The 18,609-nt window shown below is 40.2% G+C and overlaps 1 protein-coding gene and 1 non-coding gene across 5 annotated transcripts in view; both read right to left on the bottom strand.

The window, feature by feature from the left end:
• KMT2A (lysine methyltransferase 2A) overlaps positions 1 to 18,609 on the bottom strand; it is an 89,626-nt gene that overhangs the window by 30,289 nt on the left and 40,728 nt on the right. For 2 of the 4 annotated variants that reach the window (XM_058289524.2, XM_058289521.2), the window contains 18 exons: positions 18,219 to 18,314; positions 17,853 to 17,973; positions 16,777 to 16,899; positions 16,163 to 16,347; positions 15,071 to 15,244; positions 14,225 to 14,335; positions 13,448 to 13,521; positions 12,636 to 12,829; positions 12,202 to 12,308; positions 10,958 to 11,095; positions 8,991 to 9,149; positions 8,550 to 8,667; positions 8,353 to 8,431; positions 6,915 to 7,075; positions 6,534 to 6,719; positions 2,070 to 6,312; positions 1,351 to 1,431; positions 455 to 519 (listed from right to left, as the gene is read on the bottom strand). In XM_058289524.2, the coding sequence (XP_058145507.1) occupies positions 455 to 519; positions 1,351 to 1,431; positions 2,070 to 6,312; positions 6,534 to 6,719; positions 6,915 to 7,075; positions 8,353 to 8,431; positions 8,550 to 8,667; positions 8,991 to 9,149; positions 10,958 to 11,095; positions 12,202 to 12,308; positions 12,636 to 12,829; positions 13,448 to 13,521; positions 14,225 to 14,335; positions 15,071 to 15,244; positions 16,163 to 16,347; positions 16,777 to 16,899; positions 17,853 to 17,973; positions 18,219 to 18,314 (6,415 nt within the window). The remainder of the gene's footprint in view (positions 1 to 454; positions 520 to 1,350; positions 1,432 to 2,069; positions 6,313 to 6,533; positions 6,720 to 6,914; positions 7,076 to 8,352; positions 8,432 to 8,549; positions 8,668 to 8,990; positions 9,150 to 10,957; positions 11,096 to 12,201; positions 12,309 to 12,635; positions 12,830 to 13,447; positions 13,522 to 14,224; positions 14,336 to 15,070; positions 15,245 to 16,162; positions 16,348 to 16,776; positions 16,900 to 17,852; positions 17,974 to 18,218; positions 18,315 to 18,609) is intronic. The other 2 variants (XM_058289525.2, XM_058289523.2) reach the window with 1 other exon arrangement.
• Positions 7,218 to 7,377, bottom strand: LOC111763652 (U1 spliceosomal RNA). Its single transcript, XR_002796483.1, has one exon. It is a non-coding gene; the product is annotated as a U1 spliceosomal RNA (small nuclear RNA).

The raw sequence follows: 18,609 nt of genomic DNA, 5'->3' as shown, positions 1-18,609 counted from the left end.
TTTGGTATATTCCCTCTATATAAATGGGTAAAGCCTTATATTCAGGACTCTAATCTTTAACTGATCAAATTCATTAGGACAGATGGGAAGTGCAGTGACGCTGTATCTGGTGACATAATAAAAATGGTTTTCTTTACTGACAGCTGAAGGAGTAAGTCAGTTCATTACTAGCTATTTTTAAATCTCACTGCTGTTAAAGCAAGCAGAGCAGAAGAGAAGGTTTTTAGTCTGTGTGTCCTTTAGGTGACAGATATTTACAGACCATGCAGTGGGAGAGCCCTGGACCAGGAGATGGATGCTTCGAGTTTCAGTCTGCAACTCTGACAAATCACGGAACTTCTTTGGAATTTAAGACTTTTTTTGAATCCAGAAAATCAGGAGGTAAAGTAGATGATTTTTATAGTTCTTTTAGGTTTGAAATTCTGTGATTCTAAGCTGTTATCTACCCACATACCTGTACTTTCTTGTTCATTTGCTGGATTTTGCATCGCCTGAATCTCTGGAAGAACAGCCATTTGCCTAAAGGAAAAGAATACCAAATGTGAGGTGTGACATCAGCTAGTTCTTCAATTCAAAAATAGACTATCCAGAATCTAGTGTACAGTCATGCCAGCTATTCGAAACAACCACTAGAAAATGAACTCGAGGGTGCTTTCTGTAGAATCCACTGCATAAACACCACTACCCACTACTGTCTAGCATACCACATAAAACTATCTTTCATAAGACATCAAGTTTCTGCTTTTGAAGTTAAAGATTGTGTCCTTGAAATTCTTCTCATACCCTTAGTATTATTGAAAGGACACTTGACAGAAACTGTTTTGTACTTACATAAGTTAGCAACTTAACTAAAAATAAAAGTAAACATGATCTAGTAACCAACAACCAATTCTCACTTTTTAAAATTAAATAAATCCTGGAAAGAATCCAAATGTATATATCTGTAGGGGACTGGTTAAATAAATTAGATTCTACAATAGAATCAGAGGTAGGCATTAAAAAAAAAAGTGTATCTGTGGGTACTGGTACAGATAGATGTGCACAATACAACCTAAGTTAAAAAACAAGTACAGAATAGTATATACAGTATCACACAGTATATATCCCTTTTATGTAAAATAAGTATAAACATATATACATCATATATATCTGTATTTGTATTGAACAGGGAGCTTTTACTCATTATTTCATATAACTCTATGCTATAGTTTTTTAAACAAGCATATATATTACTTTCATTAAAAAAAAAACTCTTGACAACAAAAATCACCCCAAACCAGGAAAATATATTTTTTAAAAGAGGTGGACAGAGCTGAAGGCTTAATCCCAGAGAAATAATTTTGAGCTCACCCTGCAGGCTGCCCACATTCCTTCTGTGGTGACTGATCCTTATTGGCTGTGTCCTGCGGTTCAGTCTCTGCCCCTGGAGTCCTGGAATAGAGTTATTTATGTCTTTTCAAGAAGAGTCACAGGTAATATGTGTCAAACTAAATCTGGAGGTCAATCTGAAGAAAGGGCTCTATCAGGATCTGACAAAACTAACCAAGGTGAGACGAGTTAACAAGGGTCACCTCTGAGAGGTGCTGACTGGGAGAGTGAAAATTTCAGATCTAGATCTGAATGGTGGCTACATGTGTGCACATTATGTAACCATTCACTCATACATTTCATGGATATTCTATTTCAATAGTAAAACGCTAAAAGAAGGACTCCCATTAGGATTGGCAACACAACAGGAGGCTTTGCTCTCCAGAGAAAAATGGTCATTCCTAGCTTCCTACGCCTGGCCAAAAAGAAATAGGAGCAAAGGGCAGCACTTTTTCAAATCAGAGCAGAATCAGTTGAAGTAGGGTACTGTCCGAGAGACAAACTGCCCAATGAGGGGACTAAACATTACTATAAATCACTACCAGATGAGGGGAAAAAATCCAAGTCAGAATCCAGAGAGCCCCCGAGTAATGCAACCTGGGCAGAGGAGTGCCACTTCCAAAAGACTACCACTCGGACAGTTTCTGTTCCAGAGCACAAAGTCCCACAGATCCAGCACAGTTAATATTTGGATTTCTTACCCTGTGACGGAGGTCAGGGGTGCTGTGTTGGCTTCTTGGTCTGGAATGTGTGCTTCAGAAGAACTGGTCCGCAAATGGGAAACTTTGTGCTTCTTGCCATTCCCTTTGTCCAAAGGCAGATGAATCCGTTTGATTTTTGGTTTGGGTTTAGTGGGACCGGGCACTGAGGGGCTTGCTGACTGCTGTCCGGAAGATGGAGAGCCCCCTGGAGAGGCGGAGCTGGCTTGCATAGCTGAAGCTAAAGCCTTGTTCTGCTCTAGCCCCACGCTATTAGGAGCATCTACTGTCTGGGTAAAGTTGGATACCTGGGTTCCTGAAGCAGAGTCAAGATCATGCTGGGAAGAGAGAATCCCAGTTTTGCTGGCAAGGAGCTGGTTCACGTGCTGAAGCTGATAGTGTTCTTCTGCTTCCCCAGAAGGTGAAGCAGCGGTTACGCCCGAAGTCTGAGTAGAGGGGAGCACACAGATGCTAGATGCTGCTGTCATTGCAGCAGTAGAGGGAGTCTGTGATGTCCCTAGTTGTGGAAACATTCCTGAACTTGGCGGCAAAGCCACGGGCTGGTCCTGAATCCCCAGGCTCTGTTGGCTAGCTTTGATGAGAAGATTGCTTATTGAGCCAATATCTGGGGTACCAAGCAACCTTGGGTTGGTTAATGTGACATGTCCTGGAATTGATGCACTGCTTGCTGGGGTTGTTGTTTGCATGGATACAACATTCAGGACTGAGGAACCAGATGCCAAGCCAGACACAGGCCCTGATGAGAGGTGGCTAGTATCCTGGCTTATTGTTGATGTGCCTACCGCTGTGGCAGCAGTTCCTCCCACACTCTGTGGTAACAGGGGTGCCTGTTCAAAATACATGATGCCAGATTTAGACCTTTTTATGATGTTGGGGACGGTTCGGTGAGATGAAGTATTAAGTGACCCCAAATCTAACAGATTGGGATGATTTGAAAGCTGGGAAGGTGTGAAGTTAATCAATGTCATATTAGAAACTACATCAGAAGGGGCAATGTTTGAAGGGGTACTAGAGGGAGCAAGTTTTTTATTCTTTCGGGTCAGTAGACGAGAAATGGGTCTTTTCTTGAGTCCAGAGGATGAAGTGGCTACTGTGGTACTGACATCTGTCCTCTGGCTGGCTTCTGAAACCAAAAGTTGGGGATCTGGAGGAGGCTGAACCCCAATAAGTAGGCCTGAAGGAGGACTACTGATGTTGGGTGGGAAACTACTTTGAGTAGTTGCAGAGAAGGAATGTAAGTGCTGGTGATGAGGCATGGGGAGCAATCCTTTGCTAGCAGAAGGGAACAAAGATTGAGAAGTTGGCAAGCTTGGGTTTAGTCCTGTGGTTAGTGTGAGACCACTTCCCATGGGCCCCAATACTGAAGTATTTGTCTCCATCACACTGGGTGTAGAACTAACAGAAGAGGTCAATTGGATTTTCTGGGTCACTCCATTTGGTAGAGTTTGGAGAACATAAAGTGGCTGCATGTTCTGGTTAACAACAATGAGTTTCTCAGTGGCTGGTTTCAGGTGGGGTGGAGTGGTCTGGACAGCTGCATTAGAAATCTGTGATGGGCCAGGACTGTCAGTAGAATTGGGCACATATTTCTGGTTCTGGATAGGAACAGTAGGGGAAACAGGTACCTGAAGGCTAGGGGTGCTACTGTTTCTAGTTAAATCCTGATTGCTGCCATGACCTTGTTCCACTGAACCACAAGGAGGGCTGGAGATGTGGTCTGCATCCATGTGTCCTTGGATAAAATGATCAGGAGTCATGTGCCCTTCAGGGGTTGGATCTACTCCTGGACTCAACAGGGCTGGGTCACCTTCAGAGGAGGCCACAGATTTTTCTGTGATGGTTACTCTCTTTTCCCCTGAGTCCGAGATCACAGCTAGTCTGCTAGGATTCTGGCTAGGGACAGTGGGACTCCGGGTGGTCAGGACAGAAAGATCAGATGGTAGCTCTAGAGGTAACTCAAACTGCTCCTCTGCTGAGATAGAGGAAGACACACTACTGTCCACAGGTTCTGTTGTTGGCAGCTGCTGAGAGAACACTTCAAAAAGACCCATGTCTTTCCCACGGTTACTGTCAAGACCCAAACCTTCACCAAGATTAAGGAGTTCTGATGAAGATGACTCTGGACTCTCACCCAAAGCCTGCATGGATGGAGTATTCTTTAGTACAAAGTCCATAATGTCTGAGGGCAAGATGTTTCCACAGTCATCACTGTTGTTATTGTCTGAATCAGATTTCAGGAGCTCAGTATTGTAGGTGTCCAGTAAATTTTTATCCGAGGGGGTACTTGTATGAACTCTACGACTTGACTCTAGTGAACTGAGCTGAGCTTCCAAGGAATCCTGTCCCTGTGTTTTAACTCTGCTTACAGAGTGGCAGTTATCCATCTTTGGCTCATTTTTGTGGCCAGCAGAACTCTTAATGACATGTTCTTTTTCACTAGCATCTTCAGGCCGGTCCATCTTTATGTTCTCTGTTCCATTTTCTTTACCATTTCTTTTTGGAATCTGGCTGCTTTTCCTTGTTGTGGCTGTAACACTAGTATCACTCTCCGTCCCATCATCAACTCCATCCAACTGTGAAATTTTGGGAAGATCACATTGTTCCTCTTCCCGAAATAAATTATGGGATGCCAATCGCTCTTCTGCACTTGAAGAAATCACTGTTCTGGTAAAATTGTAGTAGTATGAGTCATCTTCATCTGAAGTGCTTAAGTCATCAGCCCCATCCACCTGTCCTTCAGCTGATCTCTTGCCTCGTTTCTTTCCAGTTGAGCTGCTGTAGAATGGAATGTCTTCCTCACCATAGGATCTTACTCCATAGAGTGGGGTAAGACCAAAGAACATGTTAGAACGTGCCCGGGCACTGCGACGGGGATACCTCCTCTTAAAAGAGCCATCCTCTTGAGGTTTGGGGCCATCTGGAAGCATTAGGTTTCTGTCCTGTACTGGAAGATTCTGATAATTATTACTGTGAGACTCTTGGGATAAGGAATCATTGGGACCTGGTTGGGCCACTGGACCATCTCCTGAACTTTCAGAAGCTGAAATTGGTTCTGTTGGAGACACTGACTCTACCTGCAAAGGGGAAGAAGGATTACTTTCTTTCAGGGTGTTTTTGGACTGACTTTCACTTTCCATTTTTAAAGGTGTCAGAGTTACTTTGACTGTGCGTTTCCGCTGTGCCTGTAATTCCTTGGCAGATCCTTCTACTTGCATGGATGGAGCTTTGGGGATGCCAGGAACAGAAAGGATCTTATCCCCAATCTTATCAGAAGAAAGATTATTACATGGTCGTTGTCCCATAAGTTCAGGAGTCAAAACCTCATCAACAAACTCTGGCTTTAGGTTTCCTTCCTCACCAATTGTCACCTGACCAGGTTCCAAAAAAGATTTAGTAGAATGCTTTTCTTTGAAAGTTTCTTTATAAGACTTTTTCCCTTTTTGTCTCCTGTCTCTGGAAGCAAAGCCCACATGTTCATTGATAATGGATGACCTGTTGCTCACTCCAGATAGCTTCAAGGTTTTGACTTCAGTATCTTCATCTGGAGTGGGGTTTGCCAACTGGGTAGATTCTATGTGTTGGTCTCGATCATTCCTTTGCCCTCTCAAATGAAGTGGTGGGAAGGCGAGGGCCTCTTTAGAAGAAAACGGCACAGAAGAGGATTCAGCAAAAGGGCTGATTTTACTAACATTTAGTTCCCCAGATGTCGTATTATGAACCTGTGGGGCCAATTTAGCAATTCCAGGGTAAGCCACATTATGTGCAGATACCTCTGAACTCTTGGAACTGAGCATTTTGGTCTTCTCTCCCTTCAAAAAGGAACTCTTGGATGCCAAGTCTGAAGCACTGGTATGCTTCATTTCTGAAGATAAAGATCCATCCAAGTTATTGTTCTTAGTGCCTGCAGTAACCACTGTCCTTTGTGAATTTGAAGAGATAGGAGTGTTTTGCCCTAAATTAGTACTTGAATTAAGTGGCCCTAAGACATGATCAACTGCTTTGGCACTTGACTCAAGGACTGTAGCAGTCCCAATGGTAGACACTGAAGAAACACTGTTCCTAGTGTAGGTATTTCCAGTCCTCATTGGAGACATTATTCGGAGTTTGGACTGCTGAGGTGACAAGGAAGAAGTACTATGACGCCTGGAGCCAATGCTTCGAAGTCCAGAGGAGAGTAAAGGGTCACCCACTGTGACTATTTCATGAGTGGTTGGGGTAGGACTTCCTAAACAAGGAGAGAAAAGATAGTAAAGTCTATTATAGACAGAGCAAATATGTGGGTAGTAATTGTTTTCAATGACTTGGCTATAAATATTTATAGGTGACTGAAGATCTACACTTTCAAATAGCAAAAGTCACCAAGATAAAGCTGCCTAAAAGAATTACAAACTAATCTTGGGCTGGCCTTCCTGGGTCTAAGTCAAGAGGGTCAATGAAGTCCTTTACCTGCAGAAGGCAATGGGCGACAGCCAGGGGATCTCTGTGTTGGAGAATAACTGGGTGTTCGAATTCTAGGGACCTTTGAGATGACATGATAAAAACAGGAGCTGGAGGTTTGTGAATGAGGAGGTCGGTCCGGTGATGGTGGATTTACAATTTCAGCTGTGTTTTGACTCTCTTTTGATGAGGTTTCTGTGGTAGGCAATAAAAACACTTATTTTAAAAGCCCAATTAAAACATCAAACAATGAATCAATAACAAGTCATCTGTTAGGTAAATGTCAACCTCGAGATAAATGAGACCTCTCAAATAAAGGATATTTTCACACTCTTCAGTCACAGTACTCCCCAAAATCCAATACAGTTCCCATCTTGATTAGAGACTGACCTGTAAAAGACATTGGACTATGAGCAATCGTCCTATTTTCATCATGTTCAACAGTGCTGTTGATATCTGGCTCTACAACAGGAGGACGGCACTCCACTATCTTGCATGTATACACACAGCGCTTGCGAGCATCTGTGGTACTCCAGTATACCCTGGAACACCTGGCAAACAGATATGTAAAAATCGCAGTAAGTGCAAGTACAGAAGCAGAAACTAACATTTGTTGAAACTACTTCTCCATCCTAGGTTCCTTGGTGTCCTCTCTTTACAGAATTTAGTCATCTTTCATGGATTTTTTTTTAACATGGGAAAGTAAACACAGTCTCCACTACCACAAATTAGCAGCCGAGTTTCCCACATTTGAGGAGATCACAGGGGTCGGCACATCCATAGTACAATGGATAAGCCCCACCCTGGGAAAACCATCCTCGTGATCATGGTAGCTCCCCTGCCAGGTAAGTATCTTTCATGGATTCTTATTATAGATTCCCTTATAATTGGGTGTTCCAAGCTTTTTGAAGTTCTTCGTTTTTCCTAGTTTCTCAGAAAACAACATAAGATCTTTTTTTATTGTATCATAAGCAGGGGCAAAGAATAATAAAATAGTCTAAAACCCAGTAGTATTAAGTGCTACAAGAAATAATTTCTGGCCTTCAGGAGGGATTCCCGCTCCACAATGCCCTAAAATAGAACAAGGGGCAAACCTAAAGTGTTTCCTTGGAAGAAAAACTTCATCAGGCAAGGGTACTGCAATTGCTTCAAATTTGCTGGATACTGGTGGAGCCTCGTTTGTACAAAGAGCTGCCAACTAAATGTGGAGTATAGACTATGTTGTCAGAATTGGAATGAAGAATAAACAAGTATATGAAGCAAAATGAGACTCCAAAAAAGGAGAGGTAAAAGAGTAATTTTTAATTTATACTTGCCAACTTCCTAGAAGTTTCAATAATTTGCTTCATAGATTCTTACTGGAGAATCTGATTATTATTATTGTAGGGTTATAACGCTATAGGGTTTTCTGTTTTTAGAAAGGCCTATCAAACATAAAACGGGCTTAGGGAGGTAGAGGCATGGGGTGTGTTTGAGCCATGACAACAATCTATAGATTTTTGCATCCAGATGAATGGAATTTACAGGAATCTTAAGCAACTGACCCTATAACATTTCTGTGTTTTCTCTTCAGATTTTATTTGGAAATGGTTCTAAAATCATGCCAAAAATACTTTCCTTCTATAACTGGATTTAGCTAATGTAAAGTGCTGCTTTAGTTCCACTCTACAAGCTGATAGAAGCAGAGAACTAGCAAAAAAAAAGTAGTTAACTTTTAGTAGTAGTTCAGAGTAGCCAACAAGTGTGGCTCTGCATTTACTGACCTGCTCGACATTCTAGAGTGCTCAAGTTGTGGGGGCTGCTGTCTTTTCTGGATAGTGCTACTTACTGATAGCCAATAGGAAAGAGCTTGTCTTCACAGTCGGAAAGATCATTCAGAATTCCTAAGCAGTCAATTGTCATGGAGCCTGACCAAGGAAAGAAACACCCATTAGAGGAGATAATGAGAAGACTCATACCTAACTAAGGACTAGAAAGTGCCCTAACAATACATACACAGCCTTCCCCAATAACCAATGGCCATACCAATCATCATGTGGATATTTTCTGGTTCCAAGCCATTGAGAAACTTCCTTCTCAAGCTGATTCCTTCAAAGTCCACAAACACTCTTCTAAAAACTTCAAATCCATTCTCAGGAACCACCTTAAATAAAAACCCGGGGTAGCTGTTAATATGCTGCCCCTTTACACATTATACTCATGATACTCTCTCAGGGGGAAAGTCATATCTCAAATCACCATTCTGTTGTGTGTTTTTTTTTAAATAAATCAATTTAATTGATAAATATTAATAAAGCATACAATCCATCCAAACATCATCGTTCTACTAGCAGAATTTCTGTATTTCATAGAGGTGACTCAAGGATCACCTAGTAGGAAGGCAAAACAGAGTTTACTATCTTGATATTTTTCAGTCTATTTTTCCTGAATTCCTAGGGAATTCAAAAGCAACCGATGCCATCTCACCTCGCCTTTGATCAAATCCCGATGTCGTTGGCAATATACTTTCTTATCGTCCAGAAAGACACAGTTCTTGGCTCGGGAACACATGAAGTGATAGTTGCTGGTGCAGGATGTGAGACAGCAACCCACAGTGGCTCCTGGCTTTTGGCAGAATTCACATCTCTGAAAATCCAGAAAGAACAGAGTTCTATTCAGGTATCTTATATTTCGTTTATTGGTAATCTGCTGAATTACTGAGAAATTATCTGAACCACAAAGCCTCCTCTGCAAATCCTCTCTGCCATTGTCAGGGAACCCTAAAACTATTAAATTTAAATAATATGATTTGTTCTAGAACTTGGATGAAAAAACATTCTTTTTCTAGGATGATGTACTGATTTAGAGAAGATGAAACCTGGAAGATCAATGCAAAAACATACTGCTAGAAAACGATTATAGCCCAATGAGAGTCAATTCTAGAAAGATTTTTTTTTATTTTTATTTAATTTCCCCCCCTCCCCTGGTTGTCTGTTCTTAGTGTCTATTTGCTGCGTCTTGTTTCTTTGTCCGCTTCTGTTGTCTCAGCGGCACGGGAAGTGTGGGCGGCGCCATTCCTGAGCAGGCTGCACTTTCTTTTCACGCTGGGCGGCTTTCCTCACGGGCGCACTCCTTGCGCGTGGGGCTCCCCCACGCGGGGGACACCCTTGCGTGGCATGGCACTCCTTGCGCGCATCAGCACTGCGCATGGCCAGCTCCACACGGGTCAAGGAGGCCCGGGGTTTGAACCGCGGACCTCCCATATGGTAGACGGACGCCCTAACCACTGGGCCAAAGTCCGTTTCCCTAGAAAGATTATACTGGTCAGAAATATTATGATTCTTTAACTGCTAGATTTAACAGTAACAATTCAAACTTACCATATGATTCAAGAATCTCCGTCAACCAGCTCTGTATGCCACCACTTTATTTTGTCATAATAACAATCTGCGCTCCTCTCTGGAAACTTTTTGTTTGTGCTCTCCACACAACTTATGTTTCCTTGCACGTGCTATTTTCTTTTTTTAATAATCCTTCATCTTCCTCCCTCCTTCAAAATACATCTTTTAAAATTGTATTCCTATATGGCCTTTTTCAGATTAACACTCAGTTGATAACTTTCAACATCCTCCCTTTTTAAAAAAAAAAAAGTTTCTAATACAATTTAAAAATATATATTTATTTATTCCCCCCGACCCCGTTGTCTGCTCTCTCTGTCCATTTGCTATGTGTTCTTCTGTGTCTATTTGTATTCTCATTATGTGGCTCTGGGAACCCATCCTGGGACCTTCCAGAGTGGGAGAGAGGCTGTCACTCTCTTGTGCCACCTCAGCTCCCTGTTCTGCTATGTCTTATTTTCTCTCCTCTGTGTCTCTTATTGTGTCATCTTGCTGCATCAGCTCTCCATATTGGTTGGCACTCCAACGCAGGGCAACACTCCCGTGCACGGCAGCACTCCCCCGCAGGACAGCATTCCCACGTGGGCTGGCACTCCACATGGGTCAGCTCACCGTGTGGACCAGCTTGCCCTCACCAGGACGCCCTGGGCATTGAACCCTAGACCTCCTATATGATAGACAAGAGCCCAACTGCTTGAGCCACATCCATTACCCTCCTCCCTTCTCATATGTATTTATGTGGGTTTTATCCTATGGAATGACAGAGTGATTCAACTGGATTCAACTTGAGATCATTTAGGCTAAATCCTTTAATAAATTAACACTTCTTTCGTACATCTGAATTATCTTTCAAATTATGTTATACTTCATTTTTCATGTGTTTTGCATCTTTAAGGGTCAAAACAGCCACCTGCCTACAGTGTACACACAATACCTGTTGTTAGCTAGCTTTCCTAAAGGCACTTTGAAAAAAATCAGTGAGGCAGTCTTTAACCACAGAAAGAATATCTGGAAATGAAAGAGAATTTCTTTCACAGTTTATCCATTAGTTCTTACCAACTGCTTGCCCCTGATCACAGCCATGTGCACATTCTTCAGCGATCCATCATCATCTTCAAACACTTCTGCTGACCACAAAGCACAATTTACATGTGTCCACTCATTCTGGCCAATGTATAGCAAACGGCCAGCATCCTATGAAGTAAGGATAGGTTTTCCTTGGTATTAGCTTTACCTCAGTCAAGATAACCTCAAGAAATCAATCATAATCCTTTAACTTAAGGATACACACAAAATGGATACACAAAACAATTCATTTTTTCAATGTTTCTCTGTCTCCATTTTCCTCCATTCTAGACTACTTTTTCCATAGACTGGAGCTACTTTATAAATCTAGAGAATAAATAACATGTGAAAAGTTTATAAAAATGCAAACTGACTTCTTTAAAACCACACTTCAAAGTCAGTTCTCGGGAGCGGATATGGCTCAAGCTGTTGAGCTCCCGCTGCCCACATGGGGGTCCGAGGTTCAGTTCCCAGAGCCTCCTGAAAAAAAACAAAAATGAACAAGCAAAACAAATGAAAAAACCAACTCAGGGAAGCTGATGTGGCTCAGTGGTTAAGCACTGGCTTCCCACATATGAGGTCTCGAGTACCTCAACAAAAAAAAACACAAATCTTTAAAAAAATAAAATAAAAAACACAAGCTATTTAATATGCAAATTATATTTTACTGACTTGCACAAAATCTTTTTGAGGAACTTCTAGTAGAAGTTACCAGACACCAGCAGATTATTTTAAGGCAAATCATTTTTTTCTTTCCTTTTTTTTTTTTTTTTTTTTTTTTGAGGTACTGGGGCCAGGGATTGAAGCTGGGACTTGATATATGGGAAGCTAGTGCTCAGTCACTAAGCCACTTCAGCTCCCAAATTGCTTTTGTTTGTTGTTTACTTGTTGCTGTTTTTAAAAGATTTATTTATTTCTCTACCCCCCTCATTGTTTGTACTTGTCTGCTCTCTGTGTCTGTTCGTTGTGCGCTCATCTTTTTAGGAGGCATTGGGAACCAAACCTGGGACGTCCCATGTGGGAAGCAGGCACTCAATTGCTTGAGCCACATCTACTCACACAAATCATTTTTTAAATCAAGTAAATTAGTTATTTAAAAAAAAACTCCAGGTACACAAACTAAGTGACAAATAAGCATTAATTAATAAATATCATCCAGGCATCAAGTCAAAGCAAAAAGGAACAGTCCATTTGGGGAGTTTATTAACCAGGTCCCTGTATCACAAAATACTTACATTAGCACTGTCATCACCATATGTCAAACATAATGCACATTGTCTATTATCTTCTATGCCTGGGGGTGGGTTCAGCTCTGGACTGTCTTCTCGGCTCCTGTCAGTACCTTGGAACCCAAAGCACATCCAATTAAAATTGGCAAATTATGTCTGATTTTCAGGGAAAAAAGAAAACAATTTAGCTTAAATAGCCTATTAAAACAGACACTTTCAAAAAGTGGCCCAAGTTATGCTATCTCAGTATCTGTTACAATATTCGAGTATTTATACCAAGTCTTGTTAACATCCACGTGAAGCAAAAATAATGATTTTGTTACTTTTAAAGTTGTCTTGAAAATTCCTTTTGATATCCAAGTATATTAAATTCAGATTCACAAAGACAGTCGTTTGCATGTAGAGGGAAATGGCTAATGACTCTTAATTTGGTGCCTTACTCAAATTTGGTGGTGTAGGAGGATGTAGAGGAGTTGGTGAGTCTGGTTCTCCAGGCCCTTTGGGTTTGGGAGCTGGAATGATTTTCTTCATTAAAGGAGGCTGCTCAGTGTGGCTGTTTTCCTCTCGCTCCTGCCACTGAGCATAATTATGGTCAAGTGAAGGTGGAAGCACTGCGTTTGGTAACATCCCACTGCTGAAAATAATTGATTCAACAAGTATTTATTGCACTCCTACAATATACCTAGAACTGTATAAAATAATCCAATTCTTGATATCATCAGGTCTTGGCCCGATATACAAGCCACTCACAGAATATATAAACAAGTCACAGCATTTGAGAAGTGCCCAAATACACAGGACTTACTTTTAAAAAATATATAGTCTTAATACAGGATTCTTGGTTAAACTTCCAGAAACAAATAATCCTATCAAAGAACCAAAATTATTTACTAGAATGAAAACTACAGACTAACTATGGAGACTCCAAGAACAGTAGAGAGCACCACTTGAAATAAGTAAAATGGAGCCCATTTATAACTAGGTCAATTATATGACTGAATTTCAGCATTTGCATTGTTTGAATGCCACAAATTAAACCAAGTTCCCTAACACATAACAAATAACATAAAAATAGTCAACAACGTATAACAAACATTAAATGTTTCTGACCCCAAACTGAAAAAAGCATTTCAACTGATTCATTTTTAAATACATAAAACCTAGTTTTTAAAAAACCCCTCAATCTAGAAATGAGAACTCTCAGATTTCTAGCTGATGAGAAGAGGAAAAAGTTATTACTGCATTTACTTACTTGCTTGATACTTTATTTGGCTCCCAAAACCTGGACTTTTTGACACTGAACCATGGAAAAACACGTTCCATTTGCTAAAAGGAAAACAAACAAAATGTAAGCATGTGACTATTCATTTGGAAATCGTACAAAAACCAAAAACTTGGGAAGCAGACTTGGTCCAGTGGATAGGGTGTCCGTCTACCACATGGGAGGTCCGTGGTTCGAACCCCAGGCCTCCTTGACCCATGTGGAGCTGGCCCACTCTCAGTGCTGATTCGGGCAAGGAGTGCCCTGCCACTCAGGGGTGTCCCCGCATAGGGGAGCCCCACACACAAGGAGTGCGCCCCGCAAGGAGAGCCGCCCAGTGCGAAAGAAAGTGCAGCCTGCCCAGGAATGGTGCCGCACACAAAGAGAGCTGACAGAACAAGATGACGCAACAAAAAGAGACACAGATTCCCGTGCCACTGACAATAACAAAAGCAGACAAAGAAGAACACGTAGCAAATGGACACAGAGAACAGACGATGGGGGAGGGGTTGGGGGGGAAGGGGAGAGAAATAAAAAATAAAAATCTTAAAAAAAAAACAAAAAACACTTCATACTAGTAGGAGGATAATTCCAAGCCACCAAGGGAAAAATCTATCTACTCTGGCAATCCCATGAATTCCTCCCAAAGAATCAGGGAAATGAATTAAATACATGGCAGAGCTAAAAGTAAAAGAGAAAAAGTCCATTCTATTCCTGGTAGTTACTGACATATAAGCATTAAAAACATGAGCTATCAATATTATTCACCCGGATAAAGAAGGACTTGACCATGCTGTTTGCCTTTTTAATCTCCGGCTGTCCTCCATCTGAATTAATGGCTGCTTGAATGATCTTCACAATGTCATCACTGAACTCCAACTACATACAAAAACAAAGCTAATTATTCACAAAACAGTAAGCTCTCAAAACCACTTCCTCTTCCTTCCCAAATCATCCAGCACAGAGAGCCAACCGAAAACTGACACCTTATTTTAATACAGTATAATTTCTCAAGGGCTAAAGCCTTTGGGATTTGTTTTACAATCAGCTTGTGGCAATTAAGAGATGCCAATATTGTAAGGCAATAATGAAAATAAATTACCTATATCATGGTAAGTTCCCCAGAAAGTCCATAATTTTAAAATCTGAATTAAAATGAATAAAAAACCAAGAAGAAAATATGGACCATGAAATAATAGATGACCATTTCCTAAATATTCTGAAAACCCTAAATCTACAAATGAATTCCCTGTAAAGAAAGATACACTATTCTGATCTGACTTCAAATGGGGCAAACTAATTAACACCACATTAGCATTTTTTCCATAGACTGTTCTCTCAGTAATTCCTCCTAATACAAAAACAATTTTCAGAAGTCAAATGAAAGCCACATTTAAAACAAAACATTTTAAACACTGCCTTTCATATGATAATCCATCTTCTGAAACACAGAACTAAAATTACTCATATAATTTTAGGTGTCTAAAGCAACAGGACATTGTTAAATATAACACAGATCACCTTTTAATTTACTTATATCCAGCCTCATTCCCAGAAGACCCAAGGAAGCTAAACTGGCACTTGGAATGCTGGTACTCTGCTCTAGAGACATACCACAGATGTGTAGTTCCCTTGGTCCATTTTCCTCTTGACTCCCTCCAGATCTAAAGGCTGCTGATCTTCCTGTTTGCTGACCTCAGTGAGTACCGGTGGATCAGGTCCTTCTGGGGAGCTGCGGGAGGGTATACTCTCCTCTGTTTCTGGATTTAAATCTGGAGGCTTGGCAGCCTGTTGCCAGGAAAGATAGGTTTTTTATCTAACACTGAAAATTAGGCATCCATGTAAATTCTATTAAAATTAATAAAGATGACACTGACTTGATTCAGATTTTAAAACCGACAGATTATGAAAATAATCAGAGAGTTTCAAATAATAAAAAAGGAAAGTCAGAATAAACCTGTTATCTAATAGTTTGCCAGGCTAACTCGCCTGATAATTTCCAAATCTAGTAAGAAATCCAAATTGTGTCTAGTCTCTTTGAGTAAAACAGCAGCATATTTTCCTATTCAAAAAAGGGAGCTCTTTTGAAAAGATAAAATAGCAGCCTAGCACTGAGTTAAAATTTTCTTTTTGGTTCTTCCAACTTTATAAATTGTGTTTCCTATGAGTACTTTATACATATATAGTTCATAAACTTATATGCACTAAAAACAGTGACTTAAAACTGTGTCCTGAGGAGCCCTAGGGACTTCCCAGAGCCAGATGGTTCTCTAGTCCTACTACTACCACTCTTTCTTGTACCTGGATGACTTAACTACCTCCTAACCATTGCACCTGCCTCAAGGATCAGTCCTCTTCCAGTCATCATCTCCACCCCCTCAGGATCTTTTTTTTTCCTAAAGCACAATTCTGTTCAGTTACTCCCTTGGGTGAAGTCCCTCATTTGCTCCCCATGGCCTTCAGTGTATAAAATAAATTTCTTATTATAACAGCAAGACTTTGAAACATGGCCCATTTCCTATTTCTTATCCCAAAGAAGCTCTAAAAATTTTCCTAATGATTATGACCAAAACAAGTAACTCTAAGAAATTAAATCAAAGAGTGGAAGCAAAACAAAAAACAAAACAGAACGAACAGAACAAGGCATTACTAATAAAAACCACCTGAGAACAAGTTCTCAGAAAACAAAATGAGACTTGGACTTACCTGTCGGTAGCGTAGCAAGTGGCTGGTGGTCCGAGAATTCAACAAGGCTGTCAGAACTTGCTTCAGAGAAATCTGTAGTTCTTTTTCAAGCGCAAGTCGCCACTCTGCAGGGTGCCGCTCAGTACAATTCACGCAAGTGTATGCCACACTTTCGGGCAGATTAGATAGAATCTCATACATCTCATCTAGAAAAACAAAAGCCTTCAATGACAAAGTGCTCTGAAGACATGGGAGAGAGGGAACAGAGGAAACTATTCCACTAAACTAACTATAAAGCTGTATGTTAGCAATAGCATTGAGACTCTAATATTCCCTAGAAGCGTGCACATACTGATCTTCAGAAGAGGTGCTGTTAACACTAAACTAGGATTTGGTTATTGGAGAATCAGTAAGTGATGTTACCCATGAGGGACAACAAAGAAATATTTTAAAGGATGCGCTCAAGGTTAATGAGCATGAACTTAACACAGTGCTTTTCTACACATCAAAAACTAAACTTTAAAAGAAAAGACTTCAAATAAAAACACTATTATAATTTTAGGCTTATATTGCTTTGGGGGCTGTAAATGTAGAATTCTCTAGAAAGAAAGAAACTATAAAAAAAAGACTCCAACCTTCTGTACCTGAAAGATTCTCACATTTGGAATGGACCCAGCGATCACACTTCCCACATTGCATCATCTTACTCTCATAGTCATCATCATCGTAACACTTGTCACAGAGAGGGCAGAAGTTTCCTGAAAGCAAAGCAAAGCTTTCAGCAGTGCTTTGGCTCACGTACCAATAGCATTAATGCTCTTAACTACATATGCCAACACAGATTAAGATGCTAGCCACTATATTCTTCTGGAATCACTGACAAATGCCAGAATGGACTTACTTTGGAGTCTTTATGCCTCTGCAAAGTGTCAAGACTATTTAGAAGTTCTAGAAATGCGTCCTATATGCCACTAGTTCTGTTTTTTAGACCCATATATAAAGGTCATGAGGTAGTTTTACAGATAAGATAGAGAATGGAAGAAAACTTTTTTCAAACATTCCAAGAAATATTTAAATTTTTAAAAAGAAGTGATGATGTGGGGGGAAAAATTAAACTTTTTCCTTATTCCTAGTGCTTTTATATTAGTGCTTAAAGCAGTACTTCCTGCAATTCAGCACTATGTTGAATCTTCATGAATTTCCTTTAGCCGTGTATCCCCTCCATTATTTTTCTTTTTTTCACCTAAGATTCCTTTAAGTTGATTTGCTTATTTTACTTAAATAATTTTAACAGCGAACTTTATATCATCACTACCCTAAGTCAGCAAAATAATGAGTTTAGTATGTTATAACTCTTTTCCAACATAGCTATTAAGATAAAATGTTAAGACTGAGTACCACCTGAAATAATCAAATGTATATGTACTACACTCTGGGAAATATTGGCTCAGATTATTTTAATTAGCTATTATGAAAAGTCCTCTTAACTATTCCCATACAAGCTAACCAAACATTCCCAGCTGCTATAATCTCTACTCAATAAGAGCAAGATCAGAAATTTACTAAATGTGTCCAAAGTCTCTCTGGCAGGATGTGTAAGACATTTCATTTTCTTCTATTGGAGTATCTGGTTCACCTATGAATCACCAAGTATAACCTCTAAAAGTTGATAAAACTGTTTTGTTTAGTTTTTTTTTTGGGGGGGGGGTACCTTTAGCAAAGAGTTTGGCACAGTCATGGCACAGTGAGAAATCGTGAGACCACTGTGCATCCCACCCTTTGCCTGGAGTTGTGGATCCACAGCTCTTGCAGCGAACACACTTGGTACAGATCTGGAAAAGACAAACAGAAATTCAATAGGAATTTCTTATTTTTACTATCCCTTCTTATTTAAAAAGGTCTCAAATACAATCCACTTTCTAGATTTGATTTTTTTATTGGGATGGCTTTCCCTAATAATGAAGCAAATTAATCGTTTCACTGACATCCTCAAGGACGGATATTCCTATTATAAATAAAGGATATTCCAACAGTCACCTGAAAATTCTCTTTGAAACACTGTAATGTGTGTACTCACCCAAACTTTCTTTTTCTTTGTGGGTTTGGTGGGGTAGTTTGGTCCCAGGCACTCAGGGTGATAGCTGTTTCGGCACTTATTACACTCCAGCAGCTGCTATAAGAAAATATAATAAAAGGGTAGGCATCATGTTAACCTCAAAAATGCTGATTACTCAGGTCCTATTTCATATGTATCTTCAAGTAGGTACAGTACATCATTATAACAGTTTAAATTTCTTCATAAATTATTTACTCTCAATTAAAACAGGGATTTATCTCCTGCCAAAAACACTTGTGTTGAGTCTTCTAATAAGGTAGAGTTAATTTTCTAATCTTACTCAGTGTCAATTTTCCTGCTATACTCCCAAAGTTAAAATACAAGAACAGGCAATTGGTTACACCCAAATTAA

This window comes from Dasypus novemcinctus, chromosome 27 (genome assembly GCF_030445035.2).
Source record: "Dasypus novemcinctus isolate mDasNov1 chromosome 27, mDasNov1.1.hap2, whole genome shotgun sequence".
Taxonomy (NCBI): domain Eukaryota; kingdom Metazoa; phylum Chordata; class Mammalia; order Cingulata; family Dasypodidae; genus Dasypus; species Dasypus novemcinctus.
This window is presented reverse-complemented; position numbering and strand designations above follow the sequence as displayed.